Here is a 23,564-nt window from a genome sequence, read left to right as displayed (position 1 = left end):
TATAAACTAGCTCACAATTATAGTAATAGCAAAAAGCTATCCAACAGCAAGATAGGGCCGCTTCGAATATGGCGTTCACTAATCCTCCCCCTAAATTTTTTTCTAGTACTTTGATATACGGTTTTCCCTTTCTTGACCAAAATTGTCAATGTTCCATTCACCAGTCAGTATGAGCCTGGAATAAGTTAACATATTTTCTTTTTTTTCAATAATTTGACCAGAAGCTTGAGGAACTAAAAATTAATTTTTTCGATATTTAAACTTATCGCTGGCATACAATTATCGAAATAATACCAACCATATGGTACAGTTCAGAACAGTTTTAAGTTTTAACCTTTTTAAAAGATTAAAGCAAACATACTTATCAGTACCATCTCCATTTATAGAGATCTTCAAGTAATCGAAAGCGAAGTTATATACGAGTTACAAAGTAACGTAAAAACTTTCTAGGATTGAGATAGCTTTGTGAAAATTGATTGGTTGGAATCAATTAATGAAATTTTGTTCTTAAAAACCTAATTTTTGTAGTTCTGTTTTTCGAAACCTTAACATTAAAGCTATCTAGTCAAGTCACTGTAATTATTGATTGCCAGAAGTCAGATTAGTCGCTCATTGTATAATTTCGCCTAACAATAAATCAACTTTTTTTAAATAAAAGAATTTAATTGTTTTATTTAAAACACGATAAAATATTTGTTTTTAATCAAAATTAAAATATCTTTTATATAAGTTCTCTAGTCTGTTTTCTGTCGGTCCGTGAGATGTTTCGTATTCCCTCATTAAATTCCATGATTTACCCCTCATTTTAAAGTCTATCGTACCGATTAATGACGAAAAATAGACTCATGGTCTACAAATGTACCGCTTCTCTTTTTTGGTGCGATTTCGGTGCGCAATTCGGAATTCCTTACGGGTCGGCTAGTATAATTATAATGCATTTCTAAAAAAAATTATATTTTATCAAAATTAATGTACGTACATTAGGTAATTACTTCTTCAAAAATTACGGTCATGAAAAGTTGAAGCATTAACGTATTGTACTATTTATAAACGTGCAATTGTTAAATGATATCCGTGTATTTTGAGTAGTTAGCGATCATTAATTGTAAACGTAAAATCAATTTATCAAAGACAAGAATATTGTCATTGAGCCTTTTAAAAATTAAAGTGTTTTTATTTTTAGATATTTTATCAATAGTAAATATTTTTAAAATTTTGTGTAAAATTTCTTTCGGTAGTATTAATATTTAATATAATTATCTAAAATATTAATAGTAATTAGTATCCACACAACTTGTATTATTAATTTTTTCTATAATTAACAATACCTAAGTGGCAATTATCTCTTCATTAACAAACCTAAAAGCTGAAAGGTAGGTAATATTTTAGAAATATTACTTAATTAAAGATAAAACGAAATTTTCTTATAATGGTAAAGAATTTATTATTAATATATTTTAATTATTAAAAGTTTTTATGATGTCTACCTGTAATTTAAGAAATAAATGGAATGTAACCTCTTAAAATTCACTTTCCACTAACTAATTATCATATATCTATTTGAAATATTAAGTATTTTCGTGTATTTTTTATGAAAATGTGCTTCGATATTTGCTGTTCGTCTTAATGCCTGGCCGTTGCATTATGGTATCTATCTATTATATTAGATATAACAATGAAATTTTAAAATAATTAATAGAATAAGAAATAGGAATTAAAAATTTGATGAAACTGAATTTAATTAGTAAATTATATTAGTTTTTACGTTTGTTTAAATTATTATTGAGAAACAGTTTTTTTTTTCTAAATATGGATTAAAAAGTACAAAATAATTTGTTTAGTTGCAATATTTCTGTGTCGTCTCAAACAAAGTATATCTAGCTCCAAAAAAATCACGTGCAGAAAAGTCGAGTAGTATACTAAATATATTAAATTTCTAGACACATTATCGAAATATTTGGTGATTTATTTCAAAAAGAGTGTAAAATTTAATGTAAACAAGTGAAAACCAATAACTAACTGAGTTAATTATTGAAATATCCTGCATAGAAAGTGTTGAAAGTCAATGGTTGCATTATTTTTAATAAATTAGAAGAGTTTACAATTATGGCGGTCTTAATTCGGCCGCCGTTTGTTTTGGTTTTTGAAAATTTTCGGAAGTATTTTCTAGAACCATTAGTTGAAGCTCTATATACAAATTATCAAATTCCTATCTTTTATAGTTTTGGAGAAAATGTACATACAATTTTTGCCTAATTTCCACCCTCGAACGAACATATGAAGCACCCCCACTCTTTTTTACTTTTCAAACGTATGTCAAAAAAAATCATCCTAATTTTGTAAGAAATAATTAAAAAATCAGGATACAATTTTAAAATGATGAACATGGGACACTCGTAGAAATATTTATACGCATAAATCTCAATCTTGAATAATATTGAACAATTTTTTTTAATTTTCTCAATTTGAGTTGGTTGGGTAAACGAAAACAAAAGTCGCTAGGCTTTTTCACAATGACATATATTTTGCTGGAGAATATTTTTACTGGGAACTACACTTTAATTCAAGACAATTTAAAGAACAACTTTTTAAATTTTGGATTACCCATCATAATAATATTCTGAATAATATTACTTCCTTGCGCAATCACTAGGAAAATATTGTAATTTTTAGTAATCGAAAATAAATGTTTATTGTTCTATATCATTTTTATATTTTTTTTATGGGAAAAAATAATGAAATACTCTTCCCTTTAAAACATAAAAAATAGATCTACGTAAAACAAACAAAATAAATATTACATAATTTAAGATTAAATACTTCACAGATTTCTTATAAATACACTTCTGGAACCAATAATTGTTAAGCTGGAATTCCCATATACAAATTCACATCCCCTTTTTAACCTTTTAGGGGATGAATTTTCAAAAATCCCTTCTTAGTGCTCACTTCCGTTACCTAAGGAACGTGTGAACAAAATTACATGCTTCTAGACCCAGCAGTTTAAGCTGTGCGTTGATCGAACAGTAGTTAGCTTCCATTCTTATATATTTATAGAATAGGATGTATTTGTTTTTCTTTTTGCAAGTGGATTTTTCTTTAAATAGCATCTAGTCTTTCACTTAAAAATCTATAAAATAAAACCATATTTTTTAAATAGCTTAAAAATTGGTTGAATAACTTTTAAAAAACTTATGATATATTTGAAGGTTCCTTTGATTGTTTCCAGGAGTGTATTTATATTTAAATCATTATTAATATTTGACAAATAATATCAATAAAAAAATAATAATATCAAATATTAAATTATATTTTCTTATCAGACAATTCATTAAATAATTTAAATAAGATTTTATTATTTTTAAAAAAAATTTTCATGATTTTAATTTTTTTTTTCATTTCAGAACTTTTAAAAAGAAAACATCCAGCGGTGCCTCAACAACATTTATGTCCGTGATACACAAAGTGAACCAAAATCTGTGATAAAAAAAATTTTGTTATGAAAAATTAACGAAAACGCAACAAAAATACGTAAAACAATAAAATCAAAAGACACAAAAAACAAAAACAATGCCAACAGTCGTATCAAAAATCCTTGATAAATCAAGTGAAATTTACAAAGAATTAAATTTACCAAAAAATGTCGTTACAACAACGATTGTTGGTACAACATTATTTTTATATGGCGTCAAAATAACGTATCCATTAATTGAGAAACATTTATACTGTCAAAACAATGAAAAAACAAAAATTGAAAATAATAATTATGCAAAAAGTGGGACACAATCGGATAACGATGAACGGAATGTACTTAATAGTGCAACGGAAATTGAGATTTCAAAATTACGACGACGTTTACCTGGATTAGATGAGAAATTTGTTAAACAATTTTTAACATTGATTAAAATTATGATACCAAGCTTAGTATGCCATGAAACTGGTTTGTTAAGTGTACATACAGTATGTTTAATAATACGTACATTTTTAAGTATATATGTTGCCACCATGGAGGGTGCTATCGTTAAATATATGGTGCGACGTGATGTCAATAATTTCTTTTTAATGTTATTAAAATGGTTTGCGATAGCGATACCAGCAACAGGAGTCAATTCATTAATACGATATTTAGAAAATAAATTAACTATTGCATTTAGGTAAGTACACTGTGTGTTTAGGTTAAGTTAGATTATATTAGGTTAAAGGGTCGGTCTGGACCTAAGGCCTGGCACTGCTAAGTCTTTAGTCCATTATGTAACAACCTGTATTAAAAAACCCACCAATCACTTTTAAATCTTCGTTTTTAAGCATTTTTAGAAATATTCATTATTTTCTCGATATCCGTTTACGGCGCCGTTTCCAAACTATGTAGAAAACCTTGCCCTAAAATTTATAAACGTCATTTTTCCATATTCGGACATCGATACAGCAAATTTTATATCGTTTTTCTTATTGCGCAGACATCCGCTTGTAGTAGTCGGCCGCCAATCTTCAATATTAGAATGGCGGAATATAAAAGCAGCAACGTGTAAGCTTTTTAAATGGTTCCCGTGGGATAGAATTATTTTCATTTTTCATAGAGCAAAGGATCGGCATGATTTTTTGCATAGGAAGTGGTAGTTTAGGGGTCAGAAAATGATATAGGCTAATTTTTATCCCGGAAAAATGCACGGTTCCAATGGGATGGAAAACAAGAAAATCGTGTTTTTTAAAGGGTAAAAGTTCGTCGAATAGATTTTTAGCGCATTTTTCTCAAGGAGGCTTGATTAATTTACACAGTAACGATAAAAACTCCCAAAAAATCTTTTAATCGCGGGTAATCTCGCGAGGCCCAGCTAGTATATACATAATTGCAAAAATTTATTTAAATACAAATTTATATAATTTTTCACGTGAATTATGTTAATTTATTAAATTATGTAATTAATTAATTAATCAACATTAATTATTGTAAATTATTATTTAAAATTATTAAAATTAATTTCATTTAAAATTTTTGTGGTTATAATGATTGTTTGCATAGTTTTTACACAATACTTCGTAACAATAATTACCCTTACTTCTATGCACAAACCACAACGTACTTTGTAACATGCTAATCATAGAAAAAACCCATTTAACTGAAATCTACCTATACAATTGTTATTACAATCGACAAATTGGCACGAGAGGCACGTATGAAAATACGATAAGGATATTCGTACATAAGTGGGTTTCTAGCGTGAATAAATTATCTGAAAGCTGGTTATTATCATTACGAGTTGACTGGGTTTGTCGACTATAGAGAAGTTGGTTGGGTTCTGAAGTTTTAGTCTTTGCGTTCAAAAATGGGATAATATTACAGAAAGCGGATATTTTCTATTCACGCTAGAGACCCGCTTGTGAACGAATAGCCTTACTCATTAAAATATTACAAAGATTGCCCCGTTCGTCTGTATTTTTGCCAATAGATCGGATTTACTCCGATAAAAGTAAAAAACACGGTTGAACATTTACTCATTAATCTGATTTACTTGATCAGAGTTTAAAATGTGATAAGTGGCTCGAAAATTCTCAAGATGTGGATAACAAAAAACAGATAGACGTTATTACAATAACATATCCATATGATTTTTTGTTAGCAACAACTTAACTAGCTTCAAACGATGCGTGTAAAATTTGATAATTTTGACCTCTCCCTCTTTGACATATTTAAGTTGTAATAACTTCTTCCACTAAAACAATAGACCGTATTTTAAAGTGAATTCCCATGCTGGCAAAACTACTTGAAATTCATTTCAAGTTGCCACCATATATAGATTTGCAAACAGGTAATAATAGCTGCCAAATTTGGAGAATGCAAATAGTATTCAGTGTATCTGGTGCATTCGTTTTGTGAAATTAAAAAGTCAAGTAGAGTCACCAAAGCTACAAAAAACTAGAGATATTATGGATATACTTTTAGAGTCGCTATCCTAGTATCAGTCTCGGGACTACTTAAAAACCTTCAACAAATAGTTTAAAAAGTAAAAACTATATTAGATTAGAGATAGCAATTTAGATTAATAAAATACGATTAGATTTATTCTAAAGGATTGTGAACAACTAAATAGCCTGGACCAAGAATACTTTCTCCATAAAATTAAAACAAATTTTTAGAACTCTTCGTTTTGAGATATTTATGTAGTTCTTTATAGCATCGATCAATATTTATCTAGCATATAGATGTCATGTGAAGCTCACACAATAATCTTTGTTATTTATATACACCGTGTTTATTAATTAGTGAGTGTATACAGTCGTCACCTAAAAACCCTCTGAATTAGAACTATAGTAATTTTTATGGTAGAAATTTAATTTATATAATTTTTCTTTTTTTAAAAATAATTAATATAATTATTATAAATAAATTATTTCTAAATCTAATCAGTATATAGGTCATCGCAATCATAGTTTAATATTCCTTAAATACCTACAATTTTTTTTAATGATAGTTAATTACTGTTGCAATAAAATCACTAAAAAATACTTTACAATGTTTATAGCTTTTGAAGCTTGGGAAGATTATAGTCTAAACATTATAGACATTTGGAGCTTATCAGTGTGATAAAAATTGCTTACCCAATATACTGTATAAAAAACTGTTTCGTTTTAATGACCGTATTCGAAATTATAAAAAGTTTAATGATTCCATTTAACATGAATAAAATAACCCAAAACTAATCATGATAACACCAAATCATGTATTTATAATTGCCTCTTTACTTAATAAGCCATAATTTTAATTGTAGTTATTCTTATTTTTCAGATCACGTTTAGTTGAACATAGTTATGATTTGTACTTCAAAAATTCAAGTTATTATCGAGTTTGTAACTTAGATGGTCGAATTGAAAATCCTGAACATCGTTTAACTGATGATATTGATACATTATCTAGTTCAGTTGCACGCCTTTATAGTCAAATTACAAAACCATGTTTCGATTTATTACTTGTTGCATTAGCTTTAACAAGGACTACAAAAAGTATGGGCGCAGCTATTCCAGGTATGTTTTTTTAAATTTTATTTCTTAACTTTTTTAAGAAATATAGTTAACTGTGTTATTCAATATGATATTTGAACTGAGTTCATTATTAAATTTAGTTAATAATTTTACGTAGGATAAATCGAGTATTAGAAATGGAAAACCCCTATAAGACAAATTTATTCTGGCAAACGCTTCCTTTCACTTTGCATCATTTGGCCTATTGTGTTATTATAAGTTTTCTCAAACCTATAACTAAAAAAATTTCCAATTTTGCGCAAGGTAAATTGTTTTTTGACTATACCTTTGCAACCCCCGATGATCGATTAGCTATATCCCATTACTAGTAATAACCCGCCCGTTTCGCTAGACGACCTCACTTATCCTCTTAAGCATAACACTGGAAAGATATGTTACTTTTTATTATGAAACCAAATTATTTTTCCTTTTAAAACCGAAACGTTCAGCGGTAACTGCTATCTTTATAAATGATAGCCTATGTGTTATTCTGATGTATGGGCTATATTATTTTATATTTTCATTAAAATTCAGTCAGTAGTTTTCGAAATCTATCATCAAAGCGGGCGAGTAACTGCTAGTATCTTTGTAAATTATAGCCTATGTTTTCGAACCAGTAGTTCCTGAGAGTTCAAGTTTGATTGTAACTGCACAATCTTTTTTTATTACTTTGGAAGGTTTAACTACGTTACATCATTTTACGGACTATACAATAATCTTCCACACATTTCCTATCCGGGCTTTGGGAAAAACCTGTTTTTCTTTCACCGAAATAATTTCAATTAATTATTTTTTTTTACATACATATACATAAATTAATATGTTGTAACTCTAAACGTTATAGAGTTAAATAGAGCAAAAGTTGTTATAGCGTATAGTTCTTCGGTCTGTAGGACCCATCTTGTAAACCGTTAGAGATAGAGCAAAAGTTTTTTGGGGAATCAAATTTCTCATTTCTTTCTATTTTTAGAATATGAAAATAAATAAACTTTTAATTCTAGGTCCAGTATTAGCAGCATGCGTAATGTTAGTTACTGGATACATATTACGAGTTGTATCACCGAAATTTGGTGCATTAGTAGCTGAAGAAGCCGATCGCCGTGGTTATTTACGTCATGTTCATTCACGTTTAGTAGCAAATGCCGAAGAAGTTGCCTTTTATAAAGGTCACAAAGTTGAATTACAACATTTACGGCATGCTTACGCACGCTTAGTGGAACAAATGAATAAAATATTGGGCAAAAAATTATGGTTTATTATGTTAGAACAATTTTTAATGAAATATGTATGGTCTGGTACCGGAATGTTTGTTGTATCGTTACCTATTTTACTGGCCAAAGTTGGACCTAGAAATAAACACGATGGTAATAAAGAAATAACTTTTAAAATCTATTTAGGAATTGTATAATATTTGTTTTTTGTGTTTGTTTTAGTAGATCGACAAGGTGATGGAGGAGTCAGTGAAAGAACACAATATTTCACAACAGCCAGGAATTTATTATCATCTGGTGCAGATGCTGTTGAACGATTAATGTCTAGTTACAAAGAAATTGTTGAACTCGCTGGTTATACTTCGCGAGTTCATACAATGTTCGAGGTTTTCGAAGATACATCAAGAGGAATTTATAAAAAAGCAGTCGTTGAAAATGTAATGAAAAGTAATTGTAAAAATGGTTTTACATTAGAGTTTAAAGATGGACAACCCGTAATTAAAGGTAAAACTTCCAGATTATACCGACACATTTCAGCCAAAATAAATTGCCTATGTTGGAATCGGAATTCCAAAAGAAACAAAACCTATACCAAAATGGGCCTTTTTTCTATTATTCTATGTCAATAGAAAACTGACATATTTCATAGTTCATTTTTAAACCATGTATATATGAAATATATAAGGATATCCTAAGTTTAGTCCCAAGTTTGTAATCCTTAAAAATATTAATGCTACGAACAAAATTTTGGTATAAGTTCATAATATTACCTAATTAGTCTATTACCGGCTGTTTATCTGTCTGTCTATGGACACGATAACTTAAAAACGAAAAAATATATCAAGCAGAAATTGTTATAGCGTATAGTTTTTCGGTCCTTAGGACCCATCTTGTAAACCGTTGGAGAGCAAAAGTTTAAATATAAATAATATTCCTTATAAAAAAATAAACAACTTTTGTTTGAAACATTTTTTCGTGAACATCACTGTTTACCCGTGATGATACAAGTTATATACTATATATTATATGGGAATATCATTGTCTATACATGATATTTCAACAATTACCTCAGTCATACGTTTGTTTTCACTTTTTTAACAGAAAGTTTATTATTGAAATTTTTTTTTATAAATGAATGTGATGTGTTTACATTGGTCTAGAAACGCCATTGCGTAGGGAAGCGTCAAACTCTTGTTATTTTTATATTCGTAACTGACATTAAATTAGAAACATATATAAAAAATGTTATTTAAAAATTATTTTCTAATTAATAAATTTGCATATTCTTTTTTCGCATCATATTAATTCATTAATGTATTATCTCACCTCAAAACTGATAACATGATCTAAAAAATTTATCCGGGTAATAAATCTAAGCAAACAGGTAAATTTGATATCACATTTAAAACTATAATCTCCAATTCGTCTACTTCCAACATTTTTCAGTCGATTCACGTAATATGATATAACGTAGTAGACGTTTTCTCTATTAGTTTGATTATTTATAATATTTTATTAATTAATCACTTCGTGTCCTCCTCTTTTATTTTAAAGAGTTTAGTTATCTTATTTAGCTAAATTCAAACATAAACAAGTAAAAACAAACAATTGACTGAGTTAATTGTTGAAATACTCTGTATAGAAAGTGTTGAATGTCAGTGCCTGCCACTAGTTGAAGCTATCTGCAAATTTTCAACTCTTTATCTTTTATAGTTTTGGAGAAAATGAACTCCAAAGTTTTGTCCTTATTTACACCCTCGCGAATAATCAGTGACGTTTACAAAAAAATGTTTCAAACATAAGTTGTTTATTTTTTTATAAGGAACTTTTTTTACTTTTGACGGACCTAACTTGACCCACGGAACTAAGACCCAATTGACCTATGTTGCTCATTTATGAACTAAACCTCACTTTTTACGTCCTGACCACGCTATAAAAATTCCAGCTTGATGTCGTGTTCACAGAGAGACGGACACACAACCGGAAATGGACTAATTAGGTGATTTTATTAACACATACTAAAATTTTGTTCGTAGACTAAACTTAGTATACCTTGATATATATTACATATTTACAGGGTATTTTTGTTTCTTTTTATGTAGAATATTTATTTCTAAATGTATAATCGATTATTTTTAAGAAAAATTTACTAATCAAATTAATATAATATTACATTTCTTATTTTAGGAAAAATTATTTATACAGTAAATAATGAAATAAAATTAGTAAATGTACCAATAATAACTCCAAATTGTGATATAGTATGCCCCAGTATCAGTTTACACATTGTACCAGGTATGCATTTATTAATAACTGGACCAAATGGCTGTGGCAAATCGTCGTTATTTAGAATATTAAGTGGTTTGTGGCCTATTTATAGTGGTGAATTGTATATACCTAAAACAGCTATGTTTTATATACCCCAAAGGTTTGTATCATAATCAAATTGAAAGTTTATGAATATTTTGCAAAGATTAATTTTAACAAAATATTTATGGCATTTTTATTACTTCACGGAAATTTATTGTATATTCTGAACAGAATTTCAAAAAAATAGTTCGCGTGTTTGAGAAAACTTGGCATTAAAATACCTAATATATTTTCGAAAAAAACTTTCCTATTAGGTAGGAAGTCTTACATTTAGATACGCTTACCACCGAACAAAACCAAAGAAATTGATGAAGTCGGAATTTTAGCCCCTGTCGTATCTTACTAGTTAATTTTAATTTCATAGTAACAAAGTTTTTTTTTAAATTTAAATTATTAATTAATTTGTTAAATACATTAAAATTGAGGAAAAAAATTTACTCCAAAGGATTTAACCGGAATATAGATAATCCTCAAAGATATAGAAAATATAGTTTTCTTTGTAGATTAATTCATAATCAACCATATAATAAACATACGCTTTTATTTTTCAAAAACTTCAAATTAAATCAATTTATTTATCTCAAAACAGGCCTTATATGGTAATTGGATGTCTTCGGGATCAAATTATTTATCCAGATACATATGTTGATATGATTAATAAACAAGTAACCGAAGATAATTTAAGGAATATATTAAAAATGGTGTATTTAGAACATATTTTAGATCGACATGGTTTTGATCAAGTACGAGATTGGAAAGATACACTTTCTGGTGGGGAGAAACAGCGTCTAGCAATGGCTCGTTTATTTTATCATAAGTAATTATTAAAAAAATAAACATATTATGTCTAGACATTATTTATTGTAATTATTCTGTAAATATTAATCAATTATTATTTACAGAGCAAAATATGCACTTTTAGATGAGTGCACATCGGCTGTATCAATTGATGTTGAAAGTGAAATGTATCAATCAGCTAAAGATTTAGGCATCACATTATTAACAATAACACATAGACCTACATTGTGGTAATTATTTGTAATTTTTAAAAAAATCGTGAGACTCAAAGCTCCATCACTAAGGTTATATTTTCCCCTTGCATGCTTATTATTGGAAATTGGATTTACATTTTTCCATATTTTAAAAAACAAAAAATATTTACATAAAGGTTGAACTAGTTGACACAACCAAAAGGAACCTCTATAACAATAACTCAATTCTCATACAAATTAGTAATCCTCTAACTCAATTTAGAGGGGCTTTAGAGGTGCGGACGGGTAAAAAAACGCAAAAACAAAATTATACTTCCGCCACCGACCATTTAACTTATAAAATAGGCTATTTTAAGAAAAAAATTAAAATAGGCTATTTTGATATAAAAAAAAAAAGGAAATCTGCGAAGTTGACACTTTCTTGACACCAATTAAACTTACATACAAATTAACCCTCTACATTAAATTGGAGTGGTTGCAGAGATGCGCAAGCCTTAAAAACGTCGAGAAAAGCAGTTTTTTTGAGAATTTCTTGTATAACAGAAGCAACTGTTTAATGCCTTTTTTGGAATTTGTTTAGGTTTCAGTATACTAAGATTATTTAAATATCTTGATTATTTGCTTTTCTATTGTTAGTTTAATAACTTTGAGGCATCTTATTAAATATTAAGCAATATTTAATTTGAAAATTTCGTTTTAGGAAATTCCATACACATGTACTACAATTTGACGGTGAGGGTGGCTGGACATTAAAAAGTTTGGACTCAAATGAACGATTATCATTGAAAGAAGAAAAAGAAAAATTAGAAAATGAATTATCTGGTTTACCGAACCAACAAGCTAGATTACAAGAAATTTGTAAGCAATTAGGTGAAGAATCGAGATGTATACCAACAAAAAATAATTGAATACAATTTTGTCATAATAATGGTATTTTAAAGATGTGTGATTTGTATATATTTTAGTAAATAATAAAAATAATAATTTAATATATTGAAATTATAGTTGGTGTCTGTAACTGCGTCCACGTGAATCGATATACCATTCTACAGTCAATAGAAATATTTCTATATACTTATAAAGCTGAGACTTGTGTAGAAGCCTTTAAGCGTGGCTTTAGATTAATTTTGTTATGTGATACAGAAATCCCCAACGTATGAAATCATGACAAATCAATCGATTTTTCAATTATTAATAATTGTTTTGTATAGATTAATAAAACCTAGGATCTAGACTTGATCGCGCTTTTACTCAAGCCTCAACTCAAATGTAAAAACAAAATAGATATAGACTTATAATTATAAACTTATAATTATAAAAAAAGTACCGAGCCTCATCCTCATAAGCTCAGAGTAGAACTTAATACTTAAATAGACATACATAGTGAGTGGTGTACTTGCTTGTATACCCTGTTAGTTGTACACATTGTACCTTGTGTAAATTGTACCGTATACATCCTGTACCTTATTTTGTTGATTGTAGCACCCTGTACAGTTTGTGGAAATACAGTTAACTATACAATGAGCCTATCTGTATGGGTATATGTCATTATATGCCATTACGTAGCGGGAAAAATTGAATCACTTTCTCTGTATCGTAACATAAAATTTCAGGCGATTCTTTTCCATTGTTAAAAAATTAGTTAAACTTAGTTAAAAAAGTCTGCCTTGTTTATAACCGTTAATTAATTTCATCACACACCACGTGAACGCAGTTAGAGGAAGCCACAAATTTTATCGTCTTCATGTTACTTATCAAAATTTTCCTCTCCATTTTCTTGAAATATAAATAATACAGCAAAGAAATTTATATTTTTGACGTACGAGCTCGCACCTGTATGCGTTAATTAAGAGCAATACCAATGAAAATGTGTGTCCACAAAGTGGAAAACATATTGGAGAATACAAAATATAGTAAAATATATTGGGGCAGAGCCCACAACACTTCTGATGAACTGTCTCTGTCACTACTACGAAAACTGAGCAGAATTTCTCTAAATTAAAGTTGACAAAAAACTTTTAGTGTAGCTCAACAGGTCAAGATAGACTCAGTAATTTAGCGATACAGTCCATCGAGAATCAAAGACTCGCAAGATTAACTTCCATAAAATAATAAATTAATTTGCTCTGGTTAAATCTAGGAAAAATAAATTTTTGCGTCTTTATGCAACAAAATGTTTTGGAAGCGCTTGTTAACCATTGCTTGTATAATGACCATTTCTACAAGTTAGTATAAGATGTTAATAAAAACTTTTTGATCGACAAAATACTGTTATTTTTACTTTGTGTTTCTACAATATTATTATAACGAGTGATTTTTGGACGGAGTTCCAAAATTTGGTTTTGCTTCAGGACCTTTTCAGCTCTACTTTCGGTCCTGATTGAGGTTCATTAAAATCCAAAGTTTTTTCTTTTTCCGATTTAATCTGAATCGAGAAAGACTGTAATAGGTCTTACATTGTTCAACTCTCGATATATCGTTAAATACAAAATTTAATATTCTTAATATATCCAAACTGATATTTTTCGACTCAGTACAAGTCATAGAATGGTACAAGTACTTCATTATTAAAATGAAGACAGTTTATTGCATACTACTTAAAATGTAATAAACAACTCACAACATAATAAAAAATAAAATTTTATTAAACGGTTATGAATTAAAAAATTTCCTTAAATAAATATAATTTATTCTTAAAAAACGTGATGCTCAAAACATGCATGCCGATAAATAATTATTTTGATAAAAAAATTTTATCAATAGAAATAAAAATTATAGACGATAAAAAACATCCTAGTTTAAATTCATAATTTTTTTTGTCAATCAATCAAAGGTCAAGTAAAGATAAATAATGTTTATGTATGTACTTTGCTCAATTTTAAATTACTAGTTTAGTGAAACGGTGTCTATTAAATTTCGCCTTAACTTTATTTCGTTAAGTGTGTGTGAGGTAAGTTAAATTATTTTAAAATATTGTTTTATTGCCTTATTGATATAGGTATATAAATAATAAAATTATCTACAATTATTTTTCATAAAAATAATTTACATAGTAATTAATTAATTTTATCCATACTTAGATAATATCATACTATTAAATTATTATTCAATAATGTTTATGCTTATATTGTTGTTTACAAAAATTAGTTTTGTAAGTCCTTGGAAACAATTAACCATAGAAAAGAGTTATAGAACTAATGGATTAAAACTTATGGATTCGTTCGAATAAATAAATTTAATGTCAAATCTAATTCAATGGAAATATTGATGACGTAAGGATTATTTTTGTTAAAAATGATTGCAAATCTTACCGCCATTAAAGTTTTAATTTAACTTGCTTTATTGTCAGTCTAGTGCAAGTCTTGGATTTGAACTAAAATTTGATCTTGAGTATTACTATGGGAGTATCGAAAGGGAGGCACGTGTCGGTAGTTGCCTCACCCTGCTTCTGAACTGACCATACATTTTATACAAAAACGGATTCACTTACCCCTTTTAGGGAAAAAATATTCTGATTTGTCTCATATTTGTACCAAGAGCTGGGTATGCCGATTAGTAGTGCTGGTTTATAGACTAAAGGCATTGCACAGAGAGCTACAAAAAAATAGACCTTCTCATTTTAAATTATCTTAAATTACCATTCAATTTTTTTCGGACAACTCAAAAATTATTATAGTAAAGAAATACCAAAAATATTTTATCTGTATCAACGACAACTGTTTGACAAAGATAAAATATACTTGGTATGTTGTTACTCGAGCATTTTTTTAAAGTAAAAAATAATTTTTATAAGTTAAAAAAAAATAAAAATAATTTTATCTTAAAAAAGCGTGGGGTGCTAGATTAAAATTATTAGAACTATTTTATTGGTAAATATTGGTAAAAGTAAAGTCATTATAAAATATCTTAAAAAGCGTTATTTACGCTTCCACCATCAAAGATTTTACACTTAACCGTTAAGCCTGAAGAACCTGATCAGTATATTCCGCTAAACTTATTGAATTATTGCATTGCCATCATTCCTTGATAAGTGTCCGAATCCAAAGTAAGAAATCTGACGTTTTGAAGTGGGTGAAAATTACGTTCAAGGATTCCGTTACATACATACGTGTAGATACATACCAAGCGAATAAAAGAGTGTTAACAATTTAAAATTAAAAGTTTGTTATAAAAAATCTTTTCTAGTAACAATATACCAAGTATTTTTTTATTTTTGTTAAACGGCGGTGTTTCATAAAGGTAAAAGACAATTATTGGTAGTTTTCTTACTACAGTGGTTTTTTGAAACATTGTCGAAAACAAAAAAAAAACGAATCGTAAGATAAAATGAAAAAGTTAATTCAAAAAAGAAACAAAATCATTTGCTTCTAAGAAGCGAGAAGGCTAGATCTTAGAAATCATAGATGTTTTAAGTTCTGTGATAATGATGTGTTCTATTATCATTACTATATGACGATTGGACCTAACATAATGGATTATTAGCGTTTTAATAAATTGAGCTATTAAGTTGTGCAAAAGAATAAGATCAGCTGTTTAGAACGCAAGTTTGAAAAACTAGAAATTGTGGGTTCTGTCTCCGCTCGAATTGATTTCAAAAATGTTGCTAAATCTGACCACTATTTTCAAATAGCGGTTTTTTGTGTATAAAAATTTTACTACATAAAATCCATTTAATAATCAATAACATATAATTATGCTATCTTTTATTTAAAATTATATCTGCAGTATAATATAAAATATAAGGCATTAGAAAGTGATACCAAACCGGCTCTGTAAAAAAGGAATACTACATCATTATAGTCCGGGTCGTATCTTCGCATCCAAATTGCAACAAGTAAAATTTACAAAATTTATATAAAAACCCCCGAAATTTCTAGTATGGAATCTTGAATTCGCACTTGAAACATATCTAAGAACACTTTCCATTAAATTACCTTTTTTCCTAAAGCGTTTTCTAAGCGTTTCTCTTTTTTTTAGTTCGAGGGTTCAAAATAGTTTACTTGACTTCGGAAATTTTTTTAAATTATCTGGACAATTTAGAACAAAAAAGATCTCTAGCAAATTTTAACTATTTAAAGTTCGAAATAATTTAAAAATAGCCATTTTCAACTGTGAAAAACAATATGAAACACCAAAAATTTTAATGTTGCCAAAGTTCCATAAAATAATGATACATAAATTGGTTTGATTGAGCAAAATGATGGAAATTTGCAATATGCCTTTTTTGTTCTAAATTGTTTCGAGGCATACAATTTTTGCAATTTGTTAAAAAATTTGTATTCCACCTTTTTTAAATGGTGACATGCAAGTTTTTTTTTAGGGCACCATTTTGCATAAAAGTATGTAAGGAAACCGAGTAAGAAAATTTTTTACAACGGATTACCCGGACTATAAGTCATTTTTGAGATTACACATTAGTCCAAAATCTCACAGGTGGTCGACTAAGTCTATTCTCACATTTGAGTTTTGAGCTTGCAACCGTGTACATCAACTACATTTGAATTACGATACACAGGTCCCAATGGTGTTGTCTTTTATAACTATTATAACCACAGTCATATAATACATACTTATAACAATGAATATCCCAATTTCACTTTGAACGCACCCTTTTGATGACAGTAGTGAATAACTACCTACGTTGTTAATCTACGATTAATCTTTTGTGGAGGAGATAACAGCAAAACAGCTGTACAGAGTGTAAATGTCAGAATTAAAATAAATTTTTATTATATGTTATATAGATTTTATTAATTCTTCATTTTAACAGTTTTTAATAATTTTGTATAGTTTGAGTAAAGGTAATTAATATTTTTTACGAATAATTATATCGAATTGATAAGACTACTATTAAAAATTTATTCAAAAGGTGGCCTACGTATTTATATTTTTTAATATTTATTTATCATTTGTTTCACATTTTCTTTAAAAATTTTCTGTTTTACTTTTCAACTCCGTTTTTTAGATTTTTTTAGATCATATACAAAAAAATAATTTAAAAAAATGTCTCACTACTCCGATGCAGAAGACTCGATAGATGATTTAGCTTTAGGAGTTCGTAAACGTCAACCAGTATGGGATTCCGATAATGAAAGTATTGCTTCCGAAATTAAAGTATGTTATTCTATAATTCATATAAAACACTTATCTTATCACAATACAATATTTGTTAAAATTATATGATTCGTATTACTGTTATCAATAGGATTTGCTTGATGATGTAGCTGACTTGGGTGAAGAGGAGGATGGGGGCGGCTGTCCGTTACCCTCGACTCCAGAAGATGAAAATATGTTGGATTCGGAGGTACGCAAAACAGGATCGAAAGATATGATGGTAATTTTATAAGTTATACAAATGGATTTGTTTTTTATTAATTTATAGATGGCCGAGGTGTTAAAAGCTGGTGTCCTCAGTGATGAAATCGATTTAGGGGCATTAGCACATACTGCTGCTGAGCAGGCCGAAGAATTTGTTCGAAAAGTGCGTATTTGAAACCATAAATGAACACTTTTACTTAGGTTTTTTGTTCAAAAAAATGAGTTTTATTGAACTCATTAATTGGAAGTAAAAGTTTTTATTTATTTCTTGCATGCGTGTTTGAATAAGTGAAGTAAAAATATTCAATTTTTTATTTTATATTATTAAGTATAATTTATTTTGAAAGGTGTGGGAAGCAAGCTGGAAAGTTTGCCATTTTAGAAATTTACCAAGATGGCTTCAAGATAACGATTATCTACATATGGGACATAGACCTCCATTACCAAGTTTTTCTGCTTGTTTTAAATCAATATTTCGTCTTCATACAGAAACTGGAAATATTTGGACACATTTATTAGGTAAATATTATTTATTACTTAAATATTTTTATCTATTTATTTATATATTAAAAGTAACGTGGCATACTATTGTTATGAAAGATAGGATAAATAGGCATGAAGGTCATGTGGCTAAGTATGGTTATAAAAAACAACATTTAAGCAGTTTTTGATGTTTTTTGTTACGCGGGATTTCAGGAGATTGTTTTAATATTATATATCGGGCGTTCTCCACAAGTTTCGAATCTATCGATTTTTTTTTATATATAGGGAATTTTGAATTAATTTATTACCGAGGCCCAGGGTCTTAAAGAAATTGATTTGTATAACATCCAGAGTCACTGCATCCAGCCTGCACAATAACCTGACGATGATAAATCGAAAGATCGTGGCGATCATTTCGCAGATTCCTAAACAAAACTATATATGAACATATTTGTTTATTTTGTGCTAGAGAACACGCACCTAAAATAGTGCAGTGTAATTATTAAAAAAATCTGTGCTTGATGTCTCAATAATTTAAAAAATAAGATTTTTAATAAAAGCAGTGTTAATTTAAAACAAAATAACTTTTAATAAACCAAGTATTTAGTTAGCCCAGTTTTTTTTTCTACTCATAACTTGTATCCTTTCTATTGTAACTTCAACTTATATCATTTCTGCTTTACAATCGTATACTTTCTACTGGCTGTCGGAGTCAAATTCTTGGCTAGTTAGTGAGCTTTCTACAATGGGTTGTCATATTATTATTTTATTGGGGTTACTGGATGCTTAGTGCACGGTGGAGGTTAAATAGTGGACAAAATCAGACGTTGTGTCTCTTTAATATACCCCGCCTCCCTTGACGTTTCTTCAGATGTGCACACTGGAAATGTATTTATCTTTACTGGTATCATATATCTTTAGTGGAGTAAATACTATATTGCGAGTGTTGACCAAAGGCTTTCTTAACTTTCAAGCCCCATTATCTGTATCTTCCCAACCTAAGTATTTGTACCACCATATTTCAAGAGAAGTTAGTTCTGATTCTAAAAACGAAATTCAGGTTGAAATCCCATTTTGATGAAGGGGGAGGAGAACTGTTCATTGAAGTAAACGGGCAACGGCTGGTTATATTATACATTCTTACTTATTCTTATTCTTATTATATTATATTTATCTTTGCTCAATAAATTATTTGATCTTTATTTTATAACCGATGCTAGACAAAACTTTCTATCAACAAAGTATCGATTGTTTTCTATTTTTATTTATCAACATTAAAAACTCGAAAATTTTTGTTTCTTTATTTTTCTTTCAATTAAATAGGCTTTGTTTTTGAGATATTTCGTAGAAAAGGAAATATCTAATAACGTTCGGACACAATTATTAAACATAGACTAAATTCCTTCAAAACGTAGCTAAAAATCTTTGTTTTTCTTTTTACAAAATTATTTGCTGGGCTTAGAGTTGATAACTTTTTCCTTTCTCATTCCTTTCTAAATAAACAACCGTATTAAGACAACGGTGATTAAGACAGAATTAGCTGGTGATTAAGCGACATGGCCTATGGCTATCGATATAATTAAAGACATTTTTGATAAAATCTACTTCTGGAAAAATAAAGGTATCAACATCTTTTGAAGATGCGCTTCCGAAATTAGCATATATATTACGAAACGTTCTGTTCTATGTTTCCGGCCCTTGTTTTTCTACTAGGAATTAAACTTTATTATTCCTCTCATTAACCATGACATGCTTCAACGACCTCGCTTTAAATTTAGTGTGCATACTTAAACTAAATTAATTTTGATTCTAGCGAACACAATTGTGTTCGACATCTAGAAAGTATGAGCCAAGGACTGCCTTTAAATGAAGTAAATTGTATATTGAACATTAAAGCTAAACTATATAAGAATTATTTCAGAAACCATAATACCTGTTTGGACCACAAATTTGAAACATTTTTGTTGAATTTTTCTTTAGCATTTGTTAATAATTAGAAGTACAAACAAAATTTTGTTAAAACCTTTAGTAAAAATATTTACAATTTTTAGGATGCGTAGCATTCATTGGAGTCGCTACATATTTCTTAACTCGACCATCCGGAGAAATTCAATTACAAGAGAAACTTATATTTAGTTCGTTCTTCATTGGGGCAATTGTTTGTTTAGGATTTTCTTTCGCGTTTCATACATTAAGTTGCCATTCTGAATTTGTTGGAAAATTGTTTTCAAAGTAAGTCATTTAATCCTTTTATGTAATATTCCGATGTTACGTAATTTGGCTCGATATTTTTTTAATCGAACTCATTTATTATGCTTATTTATAGTTTTTAATCAATTGTTTTAATTTTAGGTTAGATTACTGTGGAATAGCTTTGCTTATTATGGGCTCATTTGTTCCATGGTTATACTACGGTTTCTATTGCGACTACCAACCAAAAATTATCTATTTATCAGTTGTTATTGTGTTAGGGATAAGTAGTATTGTTGTATCATTATGGGATCGTTTTTCAGAGCCCGCATTTAGACCTTTACGAGCAGGTAAGACTTTGTGAGTGTGACATTTAAAGCACAAATCACTAATATTTTTTGTTTTGATTTTCAGGTGTTTTTATGTTCTTTGGCTTAAGCGGGGTAATACCAGCTATTCATTATGGAATTGTTGAAGGGTGGTTGAATGCAATTAGTCAAGCAAGTTTAGGGTGGTTAATTTTAATGGGTATGTAATATTATTGTTTTTTTATTACTAGAAAATAAGGAGTTGGAAATTTTATTGAATTATTAATATTCAGCACTTTTAGACCGTTAGTTGGTGGCAATTTTTTACGCTTTTCTCGTTTCTGTCAATTTAAAGTGGCTACTCATGATATATCTTTTCATATTTTCGTTTGGCTGAAACTAGAAAAACAATAAATATGGGTTTTAAAATCGTGATAAATTATAAAAATTAGCAAAAAACTACTAAAATTTAAGTTTTGGAAATTAAATTAGAGTTATAGTTTGTCGTATATTTGGAGTTTTCAAAACAAATATTTTAGGTCTTTAAACACAGGTGCAAAAACGATTTTGTTGGGAGTAATAGAGTGTTAAAATTCGTAAAAGAAATGTTTTTATTAATCTTTATTATTTCAATTGCATTATAATGAAATTATAACTTACAAATATTCAAAATGTTATATTACATATTGAGTTATCCATAAATTACAGCATTCATTAAAGGGCGAGAGCATGGACACTATACAAGAATACTCAACTCAAATGAGAGAAATCAGAAAATTTGCCAACGAAATAGCTGAAATTATAGCGTCGCTGGTGTTACTTTTGCACCGAAGGGAATTGCACGAAATAAATAAGAACAAATGCGAACGAAATACTACATAAACGCGTCATATTTTTAAAATAAACTCGCGCCTTACTTTCCTTCCTCTATCACGGTGCAAACGGAACACAACTGTCATCTTTCTTTTGGAAGATATTTGGTTACATGGAGTTGAGTGTCCTTATACAGTGTCCATGGGCAGGAGGTTGATTTGAGAATTGTCAAAATATGTGGTATGGTCGAAAGGGGGGTAAAAAACTGTGACGCCTCAAGGTGTTTAATATTTTCGTGCAATCTAAAATTAAATTTTGGACCTTTTTTCTTATTCAATGCGTGCTATCAAATATAATATTTTTTTGTTCATTAATGTGTAGATAATTAAAATATATTATTAATTTCAATTTCGATAATATCTGTTATATTGATGAAAACTATCAGGAATGAGGGTATTCACGTTCCGTATGACCACAGTGGGGGGTTTTCATCAATATAACAGATACGCTGGACATTTTGCGGTAGCCTATTGGTTCATAATAAAAAATAAAAATTATTCAATTTAAAAAAAAATTACTATTATAGGATATAGGTCACTGCGACTTCAAGGGTTGAGGGATGTCTAAAAATCATGAAAATCGGGTGACGTAATTTATGAATGACTATTAAATCTATTAAATAAAAAATAAATCTATTTTTTTACCACCCCTAAAAGTTTGTCGCTACATTTATTAAACATTCTATATTTTAAAGATACATTTTATAAAAATTTAATTCTTATATAAAATCAATCTTTTAACCAGGTGACAAACTTTAGATTATATAGGAATCCACTCTCTTAAAGGAGGACAATTTTTTTTATATATTAATAATAAAATATCTTTTTCTTATCGCCCGATATATGGGAAAATTCACAGGATGTATGTGTGTGATTTTTCCATTCAGTATTATCCTTTAGTTTCAAAACTGATTTCTAGAAAATAATATTAAATTTTTTTAGGTTGTTTATACATTTTGGGTGCTTTGTTCTATGCGTTGCGAGTTCCAGAACGTTTTTTCCCTGGAAAATGTGATATATGGGTAAGAATTTATTTGCTTTTAGGAAAATTTCATTTTTAAAAGTTTTGAGGAATAAGGTTCTCTGATTTTTTTTTGCATCACTCAAAAAATGTAAATAATGAAATATATTCATAAAATTTGTAATTTAAAAGATATCGTACAACCTTAAAAATTTTGAATTATTCATTTTGTTAGTAAGATTTTAGTAAATAAAACGTTAGTGGCCTTATTTAAAGTCTAAAAGTAATTCTGAAACTTGACAATTTATATATTAATTTTTTTCTATATAGTTTCAAAGTCATCAAATATTCCATATTTTGGTAATAGCAGCAGCTTTTGTACATTATCATGGTATTACGGAAATGGCAATGTATCGAGTAACTGTTGGCGAGTGTACTGCAACATCCCCAAGTATTTCGTTTTAACCTTCATAACTACAATAAAATAGTTCAATTTTGAAAATTTTATATAGAAATTTTTTTGCTTGTCTATCCAATTTTACTTAGTATCACTGGGTGATCTTGTATTTACTATTTTTTTAATTTTTATGAAGCTAAAAAAACAGCCTCTTAGTCTTTTTTGTTGTAGGCATTACATGTTATACTTAAAAATGAGATATTAAAAAAAACAAGGCTTCTAATTTTACGTTTTATTTTTTGTAACAATTTATAGATTGGGTTACAAGTCTCTTGGCTTATATAAACCTCTTTTTTTGGATAAAATGAACGTGAGTATATGTAACGCTAAATAAATTTGTTAACCGACTATATTTCCTTAAAAACCGACTCTTCAAATTAATAGA

At 28.6% G+C, this 23,564-nt stretch overlaps 2 protein-coding genes across 3 annotated transcripts in view; both read left to right on the top strand.

The window, feature by feature from the left end:
- Window positions 1-12,581, top strand: part of LOC123305349 (ATP-binding cassette sub-family D member) — a 52,738-nt gene extending 40,157 nt beyond the window's left edge. Inside the window, exons 2-9 of the mRNA XM_044887039.1 lie at window positions 3,405-4,154; window positions 6,785-7,020; window positions 8,019-8,381; window positions 8,454-8,732; window positions 10,416-10,656; window positions 11,188-11,415; window positions 11,501-11,626; window positions 12,291-12,581. Coding sequence (XP_044742974.1) covers window positions 3,571-4,154; window positions 6,785-7,020; window positions 8,019-8,381; window positions 8,454-8,732; window positions 10,416-10,656; window positions 11,188-11,415; window positions 11,501-11,626; window positions 12,291-12,498 — 2,265 coding nt within the window. The 5' untranslated portion in view covers window positions 3,405-3,570 and the 3' untranslated portion in view covers window positions 12,499-12,581. The remainder of the gene's footprint in view (window positions 1-3,404; window positions 4,155-6,784; window positions 7,021-8,018; window positions 8,382-8,453; window positions 8,733-10,415; window positions 10,657-11,187; window positions 11,416-11,500; window positions 11,627-12,290) is intronic.
- Window positions 12,582-14,416: 1,835 nt separating this feature from the next.
- On the top strand, window positions 14,417-23,227 carry LOC123305359 (adiponectin receptor protein). 2 transcript variants are annotated; one of them, XM_044887053.1, is made up of 10 exons: window positions 14,417-14,540; window positions 17,556-17,704; window positions 17,796-17,894; window positions 17,973-18,071; window positions 18,256-18,427; window positions 20,443-20,623; window positions 20,744-20,931; window positions 20,996-21,109; window positions 22,704-22,783; window positions 23,053-23,227. In XM_044887053.1, exons 2-10 carry the CDS (start codon window positions 17,594-17,596, stop codon window positions 23,185-23,187), a joined length of 1,179 nt encoding a protein of 392 aa, XP_044742988.1. In that variant the 5' UTR covers window positions 14,417-14,540; window positions 17,556-17,593; the 3' UTR covers window positions 23,188-23,227. The 2 variants fall into 2 exon arrangements, with proteins under 2 accessions (XP_044742988.1, XP_044742989.1); XM_044887054.1 differs by lacking the exon at window positions 14,417-14,540 and adding an exon at window positions 17,247-17,391.
- Window positions 23,228-23,564: the final 337 nt, after the last annotated feature.

The sequence above is a fragment of the Chrysoperla carnea genome, chromosome 1, assembly GCF_905475395.1.
Source record: "Chrysoperla carnea chromosome 1, inChrCarn1.1, whole genome shotgun sequence".
In the NCBI taxonomy this organism is placed as follows: Eukaryota; Metazoa; Arthropoda; class Insecta; order Neuroptera; family Chrysopidae; genus Chrysoperla; species Chrysoperla carnea.
This window is presented reverse-complemented; position numbering and strand designations above follow the sequence as displayed.

What these genes read in the sequence shown, in the direction of transcription:
- LOC123305359 (XM_044887053.1), top strand. Translation starts at nt 17,594, where the DNA reads ATGTCTCACTACTCCGATGCAGAAGACTCGATAGATGATTTAGCTTTA. An exon ending in AAAATATGTTGGATTCGGAG is followed by an intron (nt 17,895 to 17,972) that starts GTACGCAAAACA and finishes ATTAATTTATAG; the next exon opens with ATGGCCGAGGTGTTAAAAGC. An exon ending in CCGAAGAATTTGTTCGAAAA is followed by an intron (nt 18,072 to 18,255) that starts GTGCGTATTTGA and finishes TTATTTTGAAAG; the next exon opens with GTGTGGGAAGCAAGCTGGAA.